At 30.7% G+C, this 16,194-nt stretch overlaps 1 protein-coding gene across 1 annotated transcript in view; it reads right to left on the minus strand.

Annotated features, from left to right (window-relative positions):
• Window positions 1-16,194, minus strand: part of ETHR (ecdysis triggering hormone receptor) — a 209,156-nt gene that overhangs the window by 34,353 nt on the left and 158,609 nt on the right. Inside the window, exon 3 of the mRNA XM_085953585.1 lies at window positions 5,206-5,386. Coding sequence (XP_085809711.1) covers window positions 5,206-5,386 — 181 coding nt within the window. The remainder of the gene's footprint in view (window positions 1-5,205; window positions 5,387-16,194) is intronic.

Raw genomic sequence — 16,194 nt, forward strand, 5'->3', positions numbered from 1 at the left:
CTGTCACAGCGACAAATTTATTCTATGGTTTCGTCATTTTGCAGAATATTTTGAGCGATCACCACCTCTCTAAATTCAATTATAGAGAGTGCCAACTCTAATGTATTAGTATTTGGAATTATTATTAATTATTCATGCTAATTTCAATTAATTTAAACAGTTTATACGTGTGCGTACGTTAAAATTAATTACATCCATAGATAATATCCCACCCAACCTGAAGACCATAGATAATAGAAAATACATAGAGCCAATCACTAAAAACAAAAAACGTGATTTTGACATGATTCGAAAAAGTGTACACATCTAAAATATGATAAAAACGTTCAAAACGTCATGCAAGTGTCGATGAAGTGCGGTTCAACGTGAGGTGACCTCATTGTTGTTTTGGTGATTTCGGCAGATTTTGCCAACTGACAATGTTCGTTTAAAAGTTCAAAATGTGCTACGGGATGGGACCATCGGTCTGATAACATTTTAAACACCAAGAAAAACGACATTACAAACTTGTTCTCTGTAGCGGCAGCTTACTGTGACGTTACGTGATAGTCAGCAACATGCACCATAATATATTTCGCGCTTTAGAAGTAATATGTTACGGGGGTGCATAGGTAGGTAGATGTCAGTCGTACAAATGGGATTTAGCAATTGATATTACTACAGATGAATGACTGATATTAACGTAGACCAGAGGTCGGCAAACTCATTAGTCAACAGAGCCAAATATCAACAGTACAACAATTGAGATTTCTTTTGAGAGCCAAATTTCTTAAACTTAAACTATATACGTAGGTACACTGTTTAACTTTAATTAAAGTTTTAAGTCTTAAACTACACTGAATAAAACTTGATATCATACATAATGATCTTATTTATTGATAAAAATTAAATTGTAAGTAAGGTATCCATACAATTAAATAATGGCAATGACTGACAAACACTTAATGTGAGCAGTGGCCTTGTATTGCCTTGAAAAGTCAGGTTATAATATTGTTGTTTTTAATTTTAGGCACGATTCCAGGTTCTCATCAATAAGACGACTTCTCAGTTTACTCTTGATAAGGTTCATGCCTGAAAAGGATTGTTCGCATGAATATATTATAGAACCGAGAAAGGAAAGAACGGCAAACGCTAGTTTTTTCAACTGATCATATGAGTCAGGAATTACTATTCCAGGTGTTAAAAATCGTCATACGTCATACGTCTACTTGTGTTTTGAACTATGTTCACATTTGTTTTTATCCAATATGTCCGTATTAACACAGAGACGTATCAACTCCAGCAAATGCATTTTGACAAATCCAGCAATTGAATTTAAAAGTTGCCAATGTCAACATTAAAGGGAGAAAAAAATAATTCTGTTACTGTAGCATTAAGAGGTATTTTCAACAAAGACTAACGTCGCTTTGCTGTTTCTGAATTTCTGAAACTTGTCAAGAAAAGCTTCACTCATATTTAAAATTGTTGTATTGAAATAGCAAATGCCAATATTAGAATTATTTTCTTGGTGATGTTTCAGCAGGATTAGAAACTGAATCGAAGATTCTCTTTTGAAATCTTGAGCAAAAAGGGATAATTTGTTTTTGAACGAAATAACTTCTTCTAACATCAAAAAATATGCGTTTCCTTCCCCTGCAGTTTACGATTAAGCTGATTTAGATGAGACGTAACGTCTACCATGAAATATTTTTTTGTAAGTGTGAGATAAAATGATAAAAATATATATTTAAGATTATAGAAAACTATATCATCATGGTCGCCCACGATGGCCGCGTGGCTTAATCGCCGGTCTATAGTGTCGAGGGTCCCAGGTTCAAATCCTGGGTCTGGCAAGTACACATATTGTTTTTCAATTTGTGCACGAGTCAGAGTATGGAACTAATAGGTTGAGCAAGTGACTGACATCCATTTCTCGTAAAAACAAAATCTGTCAATACAAACCTCCACTCTGTGGAGGCCCAAAATATGATCCTATTAGGATCGGACATGGACGAAAGAAAAGACGATATCACCATATATATATAAAATCTATTTCTGACTTAGCTTAGGCATACAATAAGATATTTTATTTATTTATTGTTTTGGGTACGCCACTGAATGATACGATAGATCTGTTAATAACAAAGAATGGATTCTGAAAAATAAACCACATGTGTTTGTTTGTTATTTTATTTCAATAATCGCTACAAAACATACAAATAATACTTCCGTTGTGTCATACAAAAAAACATATCAGAAAACTTTGAGATGACATTCCCCCGAAAAGCGGAGTTTATTAGAAATATTCGCAAGAAAAGTTCTTGGCATTTTGTTTATATTATAACCCTTTTATAAGAAGAAAAAAAGTGGGTCAAAGATCCTGTCCACATGGAAAAAGTTTCAAAAAAGAAAAAAAGCATTTCCTGCTTTGTAACAAAGAGGTTATTTATAAAACTTACCTGTTAAATGTTATCAAAATAATGTAGATAAAAATATGCTTCGACTTTATTTTTATCATTTAACGTAACTTTCTTTAAGGAAATTGTTGATTATTCATTAGAGAAAAGTCGAATTTTTAATAAAGGTGATTTTGGTGAGAGTTTTCAGCACTTAAAAAATAGTAATTGTGATACCCACTTTAAAATGATATAGATGTTATAAAAAATCGTTTTTATGAAAAAGAAATAGAATTTATTATAATACGCATGTGGTCTATTTTTTGTAGTATACAACATGGCGAAATTTCAATTTGCCGCCATAATTTGTCTTCGTATTATGGCACGGGTATTTTGCTTTTCTGACATTATTGGCATTCCTTTGTCAAAGGAAAAAAAACCTCTATTTTTCAACTGAAAAGGAAACCGTATAAGGCAACACAATAATGAGAACGATATAGGTACATCTAAATTAAAAAATATTTACGCAAAAACATTTTTGGGTAAACCTACCTATTATAAAGAAAAATAACCTATACCTGTTGAAATTCTGTCGCATTATTTATTTTTATATTATTTAGGTATTTTTAGTAAGGAAATTAAATTGAATATACAATAGTTACATACTACGTAATATTTCCATTGTTGCCTGTGTTTAAAACGTTATATTTAAGACAGATTCGCTTGTTAATTCAAAAACAGGCTGATGTTCTGACGTTTAAATCTTCTGCTTTTGTTTTTAATTACATATTAAATGACATTACTGATACGTGAGCATGCTCGAATTTCAAAAAAGTCAGCCAAAAAAGTCTTAATTGCTGCTGGTGATGGGTTAGTTTGACCATATGTCATGATTATTTCACATTTTGTACCAATATTTCCTGTCTCTCGAAAATTTCGTCTCACGAGAGAAAAGTAGCGAATACATATTCACCGAAAAAAAACTTAATTTTAGAACAAATAATTATTATAAGCAGTGAAGTGGAGTATATTTTTGTTAGTATTGAAGAAAAAACTTCGGTGTTTTATGTTGTTGAGCATCTGCACCTTGAAGCAAGAAGCTGTAAAAAAATACAAAAGCCACCACACATAGAAATATAATATCAGTATCACCTAAATTGAATAGCCAACTCACATGCTGTAGTAATGTGTTATAAATGAGAAATAAAACCAATCTGTGGAATGTTAATATTTTATATTACATAACATAATAATGTTTTTTTATTCTTGATAAAATGGCGAGCCGGAAATAAAGTTATTACCGCACTTAAGTTATAACTAAGACGCGATTTATTTTGGAAAATACGCGACAGAATAATATCGGGAATACTAAGCTAAACGGGGGTACGTATTAATCAACGCTATTAGTTTCAAAGTCGGTAACCATTTTACTTTTTTGATATTTTCTTGATTCTGATTCTGTATAAAACCCATCTCCGTTTGTTAGTTAGATATGATTAAACTGAATGGTGATTGCAAAGTTGTCTATAGAAATCAGTCGCCATTTTTTATATTTTACGATTAACTTTAAACATGATTTTTCATTAATTTTAAAGACGTTTAATGAATGACTTTAACAACTTTATTTTGCCATTTGAATTTTTAATTTGTTTACTGATAAGTGTGTAAAAATAAAATATTCGATTTGTAGTCTTAAATGTGTTTGATGATATTTTACGATTATCTCAAAATGGCGAAATATGGTGCTTAACGACTTTGAAACTAGCAGCGTCAATTTGAACTTTACTGGGCAACAATTATTTAAAATTAGAGTTTTATTTATTGTGTGATATTTTTTTTACCAAAGAACCCACCGAAGTCAGTCGTAACTTCTTTATGGAATAACTCTTGCAGACATAGTTTAAGGAAGATAAAAATGTCATTTTATACAATTTAGCCCCATAAATAACTTTGGCTTAACATCCTTGATAACTTCGGTATAGTGTGAAAAGTATGTAATAATATTAAAGCAGATGGCAATGTTTTGCAGTAAAATAAATCAAATTGATTTTAATTACATTATATTTTTTGATTACGTATTGACAATTTCTTAATAAATGGATAATATTAAAATTAAATGCTGCCATAAGATATAAATTAAATGTTTCCTCAAATTTATATCTCTTATTCCCGACTCGCATTTTTATTACCTTTGCAGTGAAATATAAACTTCATACAATTGTTATGTTTTTTGTGGTTTATTAATAAAATATTTTGTAAGTAGTAAGTGCTTGTAGTAAAAATATTCATAGTCACAAAAACAGAAGCATCGGGAGCATGTCATAAGAGTCATAAGCTATAAAAAATAGTATTTTAATCTGTATGCAAAACTTGGAGATGCAATTTATTTTAGTTATCTTCTTTGGTAGAAAGTCTTAAAAATGAAATGACAGAAGTTTTTGTGCTTTATTTAATTTGAAATCAGTTTCATGGTTCGGCCATTTTCAACTGAGGAAATATTTTCAACAGATGAAAGTGTTCATACTGACTCGATCTTAATATAAAAAAACCCGTGTTTTTCCTTACAAAACTTAACCTTAACCTTATTTAAGAGAAACTAAAATAGAATTAATTATAGGTAAAGTTTTGGATTTATACAAAAAGTAATAATTAATAAGTATACAAAACACATTGTCATTATGGACAATTAATGGATTTATATATGTTTTTTTACTATATTTTCACTACGGGTGATATTTTATCTATAAGTTTTGCATTCAGTAAAGCATATTAATCACTCAATATTTTGTAAGAGAAATAATGTTAGGTATATGTCTGTTAAAAAAATTACCTGGTAAAAACAGCTGCGACAAACCACGCGAGGAAACATATGAGAGCCGCTCTGGTCTTGGTGCAGACGTACCCAGCTTTGAGAGGCTCACAGATAGCGTAGTATCTCTCGAAGCTGATGGCCAGAATAGTCAGGACCGAAGCGTGGGCAACCGTCAGTTCCACGAAAGGTACGGCAAGACCTGGAGGACATACAATTATATTAGAATATGCCAGCAAAATTAGCTGTAGGTGAGTATTTACTATAAAAGACAAATTTACATTGGAAAAACTTTTAGGGGGAAATTTAATACAGTGGGTTTACTAGAAAGTTTAAATTGCAGTTGAAGGAATATTTTCCTACATAAGAAATGGCTTTCAAAATAGATGAATTTGTCCCTTTGATTGTGGGCTGAGGTGATAAATACAGCAGCCAATTCTTGTAAAATTTTAACCACTATAATCACGCACATTTTAGAAAACTGGTGAAAACTGTATTATTATCGTGAAAACTTTATATGAAAATATCAGTTGTAAATCATTTTATTAAGACTCTTTTAAAAGTGAGAATACTAAGATGAAACCTATTATTTTTTAATTCAATATTTTTAAACAAGCTTGCTACCCATTTTTCTAGATTTTTTTCTAGTTTTTAATTATTTCATAATTATATTACTTCATTTGGTTTTCTCTAAGAAGAAAAGTGATAACATTCGAAAAATCTATTCAATGAACTTGTAGATTCACAATTAATATATTAAAACAAGTATAACCGCATTCATGACTATATTTGAACTATTTATAGTAGAAAGCAATACAGGATTATTACAATTAGTGTATTACTTCTGTATTTCACAAAAGTCTATTGAATATACCATTATTTATTTACATCCAATTTACCTCTTGAGAATATTTATTTATAACAGGAACTCGAAATTCTTTAAACCATAAAACGAAAGTCCATAGACGTTGAAAAAAACATAAATTGCGTTTTATTGAAAGTGTTCTTTTTGAAGATGTGATACACTGGCACCCAGGTACAGATATACATAACAGAATATTGGGAAATATGTAAACATTTGAAATGCTAAAGGGTAATTGATTAAATTTGTCAAATTTATTATGTTTCCCTATTATACATACATCTCGGGAGTGAATAACTAAAGAAACCATAACCCACCTAATTATTGAACCGTGTCTGTGAAAATCCAACAGCCTTCTCATCTTTTCTATTTCCGCGTGGAAAGTTTTTCTGATAAAGTATGAAAATGAGGCGGAAGCGCTTCGTAAAATGTTTTTAATCGAATCATCGAAGGAAAGTTTTCCTCATATATTTTGACGGGGCGACGACGGAAGTAGATCGGATATTTTTGAATCTCAGGATATTATCATATATTCTTTTTAAACGTAATTCATATAAACGAAAACAACGATTTAAATATTGTTATTAAGAAATCATTATATTTTCATATTATATCATAATGACATTATGATAATAATATTATTTTAACAATAATTCATAATTTGGAATAACCCCTAAAACATTAACCCGTCAAAGATTTTTGGAATGTTTCTAGGTTTATTCCACATTATGCATGTTCAACGGAGGATGTTCCATTCTTACATATTGTGAATATAAAACAATAATATGGTGTTGAATAGAAAATAAACAAATTCAAAAATATATAATATTTTTTATGTACCTAACTTTGAATTTACACGTTTGACCGTGATTGTAAATTATGACCACTTCCAAGTAACGAAGACTTTTCACCTATTTATTACCACCACAGTTGTTGTTATATAGTTAAATAGAACCGATTTTTTGAATCTCAACAATTTATTTTATGTGATTGAAAAACAATGATTATATAAGTATACATATTGTTTAAAATGCTTAAATGCTACGTTGGCCTGTTAAGACATTTTAAGTCCCGCATACTATCTCGCCGAACTCTCCGCACTCTTTACAAGACACTTGTAAAGCCAGTGCTCACCTACGCATCGGAAACCTGGACATTAACTCTGCGAAATGAACGAGCCCTGAACATCTTTGAAAGAAAAATTCTCCGCCGTATATATGGACCGATCAGGGACGGCACCAATTGGAGGAGAAGATATAATGCTGAGCTCTACGGGCTGTACGAAGATTGCAGCGCAGTTAAATCAATCAATATTGGGAGACTGCGATGGTTAGGTCATGTGCACCGTATGAATGACAGTGGATTGGCAAAGAGAGTGATGTGCAGCAATCCAATAGGGCGTAGAAGAAGAGGCAGGCCAAAGATTCGCTGGTTGGATGGAGCTGCCAGTGACTGCCGTATTCTGGGGGTACCGAATTGGAAAGCGGCCACACTGGATAGGGACAGGTGGACGGAGCTGTTGGAGGAGGCCAGGACCCATACCGGGTTTTCGCGCCTCTGATGATGATGATGATGATGATGATGATGACATATTGTTTAAAATATAATAATATGAAAAATATTATATGACATCAAATTTAAAATAAAACAAAGCTTCTGTCAAATTGATAATGATTGAAATATTGATATTGTCAGCTTGTTTTGGGCTATAAATCCAACATTAGAACAATTAAAAAAGCAGTAATTATCTTTGTATAATATAGTCTGAAAATGGTTTTATAGCCTAAAACAACTTCCAAAATATTTGTTTAAGCCCCTATTTTATATAGCTCTACCACAAAGTCACCAGAACGCCAGATTAATATAAGAATGATATACCATTTGTGTAATAATGCCATGTGGAAAATCAAAGATTCGTTACCATTTAACAGTGGCGTGAATACTTGGACACCGATATTATAAGTCTACTCAGGAGACGTTCGAAATCCCTTAAGGGGGATGCTTATACCAGCAGAGGCGACAGGAGGCACTTAGCGGAAAAATACGAAGCTTGCAATTTGAGATTTTTTTTTGATAATTTACAATTTCAACTGTATTAATTAATACATATGTATCTGAAAACATTAAATAGATTTTTTTAATTCAAAGATAAATTTACAATTGTAAAAAAATGTAATAAAATGTGAATTCGTTGCAGGGTAACATCTTATTATTACATTGTATTTTATGGTCATATTTAATATTAAAATTTATTTTATTAAGTTTTCAATTTTTTAACGTTTAGATTTTTGACTAATTCATAGTTTTAATATGTTTTATATTTATTTAAAAAAAAACATCGATTTTTATAAAAATATAAATGTGTATTACTTGAAATCCTATATTATTCCAAGATACTGAAATTGTAATTATTGAATAATTTTAAATTTATAGTTAATATTAATCTTTTTACTGATTTATTTAATTTAGCTAGGATCCCAATATGTCATGAAAAATAATTGTATTACTCTAAACATAGACAATATGCGAAAACTAATTAAAATGAAATTAGCGCTTATAGGAAATTATAATTTCATTATGAATTTGGCCACTAAGAAACATTGAGAGATTAATGTTCACTTTCTGTTTACATTAGAACCATAAGGGAAAGTTTCTGTATTTGATTACACTCAAGTGCTTCTATTGACTTGTGTTATTGCCAGTTTTCTTATATTTCCTTTATATTTACAAAATGTCCTATTGAATAATGTATTTATATTTGACCTATTTCGAAACATTTTTTTTTCAAATTATTTGAAGTATACATGCATACAATATTGTGTCTAATATGAAAAGTTGTTATATTTATATTTTAATTAGATCATAAAATTAAAATTTAGATAATTGCATTATTCTGATGATTTAACACAAATCTAACCTAACGTATGGTGGACAAGTTTTGATTTAATTGCCAATACCGGAAGATTCGGTATGGAACTGATATTTTTTATAACATTGATTAAATTTGAATTTGAAGTATAATTATTTATCATTAATATCTAATTTCATTTATTATAAATTATTATAACATAGTTGTATGATGTCATCACTAAAAGGAGTTTTACGTGCTCCTGGATTATCATTCAGATACCGCTTGAAAGTGTGACACTTAGAGCTTGTCCAGATGACGTGTGTCTCGCCGCGACACGCTGCGAGTGCATCTGGACGGCTCAATGAGGTCACCGATATCTGGCATGCGCTCATATCTTACCGCGCTTTACGCGCGAGTACCAAAATTGTGCTGCGCCCATGTGATACATGTAATTTGACAGTGTACAAGCTAGGTGACGTATTATATTTTTAATGGGCATAAAAACAAGCGCAAGTGCGAGTAGAAAAACCAACAACTCAGTCGTGACACACGGTTCTTTTGAGATTTTATATGTCGCGATAACTGGAAAGATGTATTCTTGGCAGTGTATAAGCTATGTGACGTAATTTATTTTGGAATGACCATAAAAACCATCGTCTCGAGCGCGAGGTGGTCGTAATTCATTTTGGAATAAAAATTAGGTTATAAAAACGTCGCATTGTCGAGAATCTAGCGAGTGCTTGCGCTTATCGCGCGACAGATGATACGCCGAGAGTACATGTGGATGGCTCAATGGGTCACATGTAACTGGAATACGTGCTAGTTTTTACGCGCGAGTCAAATCGCGCCATCTTGACAAGGCCTTAGCGCTCTTACGACTCAACCCCACCTAATGGCCAATTCATCACCATCATACAGCAATGCTACAGAAATCATATACCTACACGCTACAGTATTTTAGGTTTATAAAATAGAGCGAGGAGAATGGTACAACCGTTTCTTTTACCTATGCTCAAATACGGGTAACCCCCCCCGGTTGGTCACGGGAGACACGTTTTGGACAAGGTCGCGATTAGCGAAATTCACAGATTGGCAGAGAATATTTTCTAAAACAATACGATTTCAAAAATATGAAAATGCTTTATTCATAAAATAAAACCGACATAAACGTCATACATAAAATATATAATAACTTTACAATAACATGAAAAAATAATTTAAATAGTTTACCCTGATTTGGCTTGTCTGCATGAATTATGTAAGATTTGTCGATAACTTTCAAATAATCTGATCGTATGCGCATGATTCCACTCATTATGATAAGTCAAAGCTCGTGGGTCTTGTCAAAATAAGTGCTAAGAATCGATCGCAATATAACAAATTCAGATGTATGTACATATAAAATAAATGTAGGTAATATTATTATAATAAAAAGCAAAGCGGAGAAAAATCAATATGAGATCACTATAATTATGGCTTAATATAAGATTTTATTTTATGCTATAGCATTTTTTATAGTTAACGTTTTGACACGCATACGAAAAATGTTATATAATTTTTTTAACTGAAAATATTTAAACTGTTTAAAATGAAATAACTGCACGCAATCTTGTATTAGATTATAATCATTTAGACAACCGGCTATATTTAGAAAATAAATTTTACGGAGCTACATACAGAAATGATTATTTCGTGTCTATCATTGTTTGAGTTACTAATAGTGGATACATTAAATTCAGAAATAGATTAAGACTGCATTATTAAATTTCTTACACAATATTTGATAGATAAATAAACGATGTTTACCATACAAAGTAATTCCATTACTAAGAGTGAAGATATTATATTCTTTTTTTTTACTAAGGTCAGGAACAGGTAACAAAACATTTTTTTACTTTCAATTTTAATGTACATAATGTGTACATTCTATATTATGATCATAAATATGTTAAATTAAAAAGAAAGGAAAATATAATGACATATAAAACTTAAATATAAATACTACATATTGCTAAGACTTAACTACTAAAGATATAACAAGCCCTTCATTTTTAACTGAAATATGAGACCTTAAGTGGAAATTTTACTGTTAGGTAACGATTCTGAATTTCAAGAATTTTAATGGCAGTTAAAGTCAACAAATAATTATTGACGTACACAATATTTTTTGATTCGAATTGGTTCACCTGAATCTGGATAGAAATACATAATCTGTCTTCGTAAAATAACACTACGATGTCTTCATAGTGCTGACATTGTACTGCAATGATGTGGAGAAAAATTACTGAATTATTTTTTTTATTTATTGGCCTTCATTAATTATTCATTTTTCTGAATGGTAGTAGGGAGTACGCATGCTTCTAACATCATGGATTATTGTATATTCAATGCGTGCTTGGATCCCAAGCAGTGGCACGTTCAGTGGTGTAGAGGCCCGATGCATTGATGATTTTGATGCACCATATGATAAAAAATAAATTATATAAACACGTTTTAATTGCATTTAATAAATTTATTCGCTTAAACAGACTCCGTTTTACAAATCATAAAACATACATACAGCAGTATACCCTACCAATTTAGTATTTGGCAAATAGCTTCTATGATTTTTTGACATCTGGTCTTTTCGGAATTATCTAGGATTTAGTAGTTAGATTTAGGTAATATTAGTTTACATGAGACTTGAAAATATCCCGCTCTACTACGAGTGAACGAAAATCAAAAATAATAGTTTTTTTTATTATTTAATCAAAAATCTTTTCACATTAAGACTTTTGTAGATGTTTTAATAGTTTATTGCATGTTCGAGGCCCCCTTTTTAAATTTTGTCACGAATCAATTGAGTCATGTTGTATTACAGAAAAGCGCAACTGATTGCGAGCATGGGTTTAGTTAGGGATTGGGACATTTAGGTGCTACTTACATGGCGACATATTCAGTATCATGCTCTATATAAGTGTACAACATTTTGATATCATTATAATTTTTAGTAAATACGGAAACTTTGTATTATACTTATGTTGACTACTTGGTTTTTTTTAAGACGTAGCGTATTTAAGTAATATTTACCGACGCCAAGGTGGTATTCATCCGATTAGTTTGGCGTCTAGATGGCGACATCAAGTTAGCACCGTCAAATAATTGATCTGACAATGAGAATTTAATATGATTAGGGATTGCAATACCGGTATTTGAAAACCGGTATCATAGTATTTTTCGATACCAAATTACCGGTTTTAAAAATCAGACAATACCGATAATTTTGGTGTTGAAGTGGTAACAAAATGCGTTAACAGAAAAATTTAACAGGACCGTATTCTTTGTCAGGTTACGTGATATCTGGTTTACTTCCGTTGCCCTTCGACTTCTTTGGTGACCAGCAATGACATATGCTTGCAAAATACATATGCATTACAGGTAGGTGGGTGCCTACTTCCGTAATTTTAAATTTATCCCAATATTTTCGCCAGTCGACCCCGGGTTTTGAATTTGTCAGGAAGTAGGATATATATATGAAATCCCCGATAAATACTGTTCATTTGTATAATCATAAATAAAGTGCCAATTAATAGTTCAACTACTAGGTATTTATAAACATCAGCATCTCTACCATATCTTACCTATTTTCATAAGCATTACCTATTTTAAAAAGTTTACATATAAAAATGTACATATTATTTAGATATTTTTGCTACAAAATACTAATATATTTTAAGTGATTTTTACATCTATGCTTATTGGTAGATATTTCTATTTTTTTTCCAAATATATTTCACGAATAACGGTATAAATACCGGTATTCAATAAGAAATACCGGTATTGGTATTTTCATTCGCTTTTGCAATCCCTAGGTATGATAACCTCTAATCTAATTTACAGAGGCCCATATTTATCGTATTGAGGCTGACGTGATAATATACCATTACTTTTAAAAAGAATAGGTGACTTATAATATGACAACGATATTCTGCTTGAATAAAATGGTGAAATTTCGACTGGGTACAAATACCTACTGCTAATCACGTTATGATATGCCAAAATCATTTGCTCTTCTGACTAGGTGTTTCCATGCAAAGTGTCGCTTTAAACAAATAAAGGATTTTAGTATGCTTCTCAGAGGTATATTCCGCATATCTTATCAGATGGAAAAGCCTACCGAGAATTCATTTCTAGTCATTCTTGAATAAAACATAAAATTTCTGGCATAATCGAGATTATCTTTTGGGAGCTTTAAACATGAATACCATGGGAATTATAAAATATGTACGATATGTGCATACTTCGACGAACTTTGCGTAACAATTTTTCGCACAAACGAATGTTTTAAAGTGACTTTTTAGTTCATAAATATATATACGATATTCATGATCTGTTTTCAAATCTGAGTCTGTTTAAAACATTTGTTCATATTTTATAAAAATAATCTTTGATTCATTATATTCAGTATTGAATAATAATTTGATTACATACGTACACTCACATAACCTTTTCTTATATGTAAAAGAAAATAAAAGAAATCGTAAACTGTGTTCATATGAATTACATAAAATTGTTCAAATTATCAGTTGCGAATAGCGGTGCTGACCGTCGATACAATTATGTTTTATACATCCTAAGTTTCTTTGTTTTATTTCCTATTTGAAGTTATTGAATAATCAGAAATTTGATTCCTGATATAAGGTATATTGATGCTGATTGTGTGAAAACTAACTACTTATTTAAAAAAAAAACTATTACGAAATATCAGCCTTATATTGCAAATAACTATGCTATAAATAATATACTTGTAATATTATATTTATATGAGTTTATCCATTTTGTTTTAAATAATAGATCACATTTTATAAATAGTGAAAATAGCACTTTTAGGTGTATATTGCGTATAAAGCGCATACATACCTAAATTTTTCGATAGTAGGAAAAATCCTTTAGATAATTTTATAACAGGAATCAAATTATATAAAAAAAATATGTCTGTGTTTATCTCTCTTTCTAAACGATAAAAAAGGCAGTATATAATATTATCTCATTGTACGATATCATGGTATATATTATAAATTATAAACATTTATCTCTATCTCTTTCTTTGCACGAAAATTGTTTCATGAAGATAACATTATTATATTTATGGACGTCTTCCTTAAATTAAGATGTGTAATATGTATAAGGATTATTATTTACAAATTGTTGTTTGTCATTTTGTTTTAATCATTTTATGTTTATTGAAGAATCGTTTTGAAATCTATCGTAATACCAATATTCAATTTTTATAAGGTTTATGCTTACAAAGTATCTTTACACAGATGACACTGAAACTTCCATGTCGTTTATCGAAAAAAATTGTCGAAAACTTTTCATATGTAACGCACGAGTCTAATGACCTGTGATATTACTTATTGAAGTTTTCTAACATGTATACAGAGCATCATCACGTGTATGGAGCTTTCATATAAGGCTGGCAACAAATGGGAATAAAATATATTATTCGAGGCTTCGTGTAGTCTATAGCAGCTGTTACAACTTTCATTAGCACGTTTATTTTTTTCCTCTAGGGTTGCCAAAATTTAGAAAAACAAAAAAATATAAAAAGAAGTTGCACTATACTAATGCAATTAATATAACAGTCAAATGTAACGATTTTAATGTGATTTGATACTTAAAATAGTTTTAACAGATAGTTTCCTACGATAACAGGTCTACTTAGAAATGTCTTATGAGAGATTCTCATTATAACATTACACATGTTTCTTTTAATTAGTGTCCATTTTCATCATGAATGAGTACATCAAGTGACAAAGAAACCAATATCATGGGTGTAATAATTATCATTATATGGTTTATGTACGAAAAATAAATCGCACAGATATCTGAAAAAAATATCTAATAAGCTCTCTACAATGATTTTCGACGACAAAATAATTTAGCTATAAAAACCCATTGAATCAAAACGAAAAAATTAAAGAAAATTAAAAAAAAAGTTCTGAATAATGAGTTTAGATGGAAAATCTGATTGGATTCAATGAAAAAATGTAAGGAATTTTTTCAAAACACTGATGGATGACATTATCTATGTACTTTTGCTTGCAAAGGGACCAATATTTATAGCTATACAACTAAGTTGAAATTATTCTTTTCATTGCGATGCCATCTATCTTATGTGATTGTGATATTGTGCAATTGTATGGTATTTTACTTATTATTAAACGTAGGTACAATAGTATTATCAATAATAAGTAAATATGTAAATATTTTTAGAATATAGCAGAGCTATTATACCGCAGTAACACTTACTACATTGGTCGCAAACAATGAAGCAAATATGAAGCAAATAGTAAGTATTATGAGATTTTTAAAAGAATTTCTACATGCAAAACTTATCGCAGACCACTGATTGATACTCGTATATAATATGTATACTGATATATAGCACACGCTCACATAATAAATTGAATATTTTAATATGAAAAATAAACTGTTATTTTTCTTTATAAAATGACTTCCAATAATAATATGTCTTACTAAGCATATTATTTTCTCCCATCCCTGTTACTCCAGGAGCCCGCAACCGCTCGGTTTCCAGTTACAAAGTGATGCCTTTAGCCGGTCGGTAAAAGTTTACCGGAAGAATGTACGAAGCACACCCGCTATTGCCAAAATCAACACTGTCACAGCTCCCTCTCGCAGATGCCTTCAAAAACAGAGTGTTCCCGAAGATCACGACACCATACCGTGCACCTTGTTTAAAGGCAACTTAGAAACATTATATAAAAATACTCAAGAAATTTGATATTATTTGGTTTTATTCCAAAGAGATTAAAGTAGTATAGTAAAAGAAGTAGGTACCTATTACGACCTATTTGTTTTAAAACACATGGTAACGATTCCAAAACTATACAATAATACATATTGTTCCCTGTGGTGGTAGCATTGAATGTATTGTAAAAAAATGGCGACATGCTATCAGCAACATGTATAAAGTAAGACATCGTGATTGTAAAATAAAAAAATCTTTTGGGTTAGTTAATGCGTTACGCGGCAAAATTTTCGGCATGATCGCAGGTGTGAACAGTGAATTGAACCCCAAACACGTTCATGGCAAACCGCTCACTTCAACCGCTTATTTTAACGAACACCAAGGGATTTTTTAGTGATTAAAAAGCTGTGTGCACGTATCATTTGCAAAGCTGACATATTGTGTACACGGCCTAACACAAAGCGTTTTTATCTAATTGGAGCTTCAACTTTCCACACATAAAAGTGTAATGCAAAATAACTGACAGACAATTTAATTTATTTT

Source organism: Rhyacophila brunnea, unplaced genomic scaffold (genome assembly GCF_057557595.1).
Source record: "Rhyacophila brunnea isolate RB1 unplaced genomic scaffold, BYU_Rbru_1.0 scaffold_4, whole genome shotgun sequence".
NCBI lineage: Eukaryota > Metazoa > Arthropoda > Insecta > Trichoptera > Rhyacophilidae > Rhyacophila > Rhyacophila brunnea.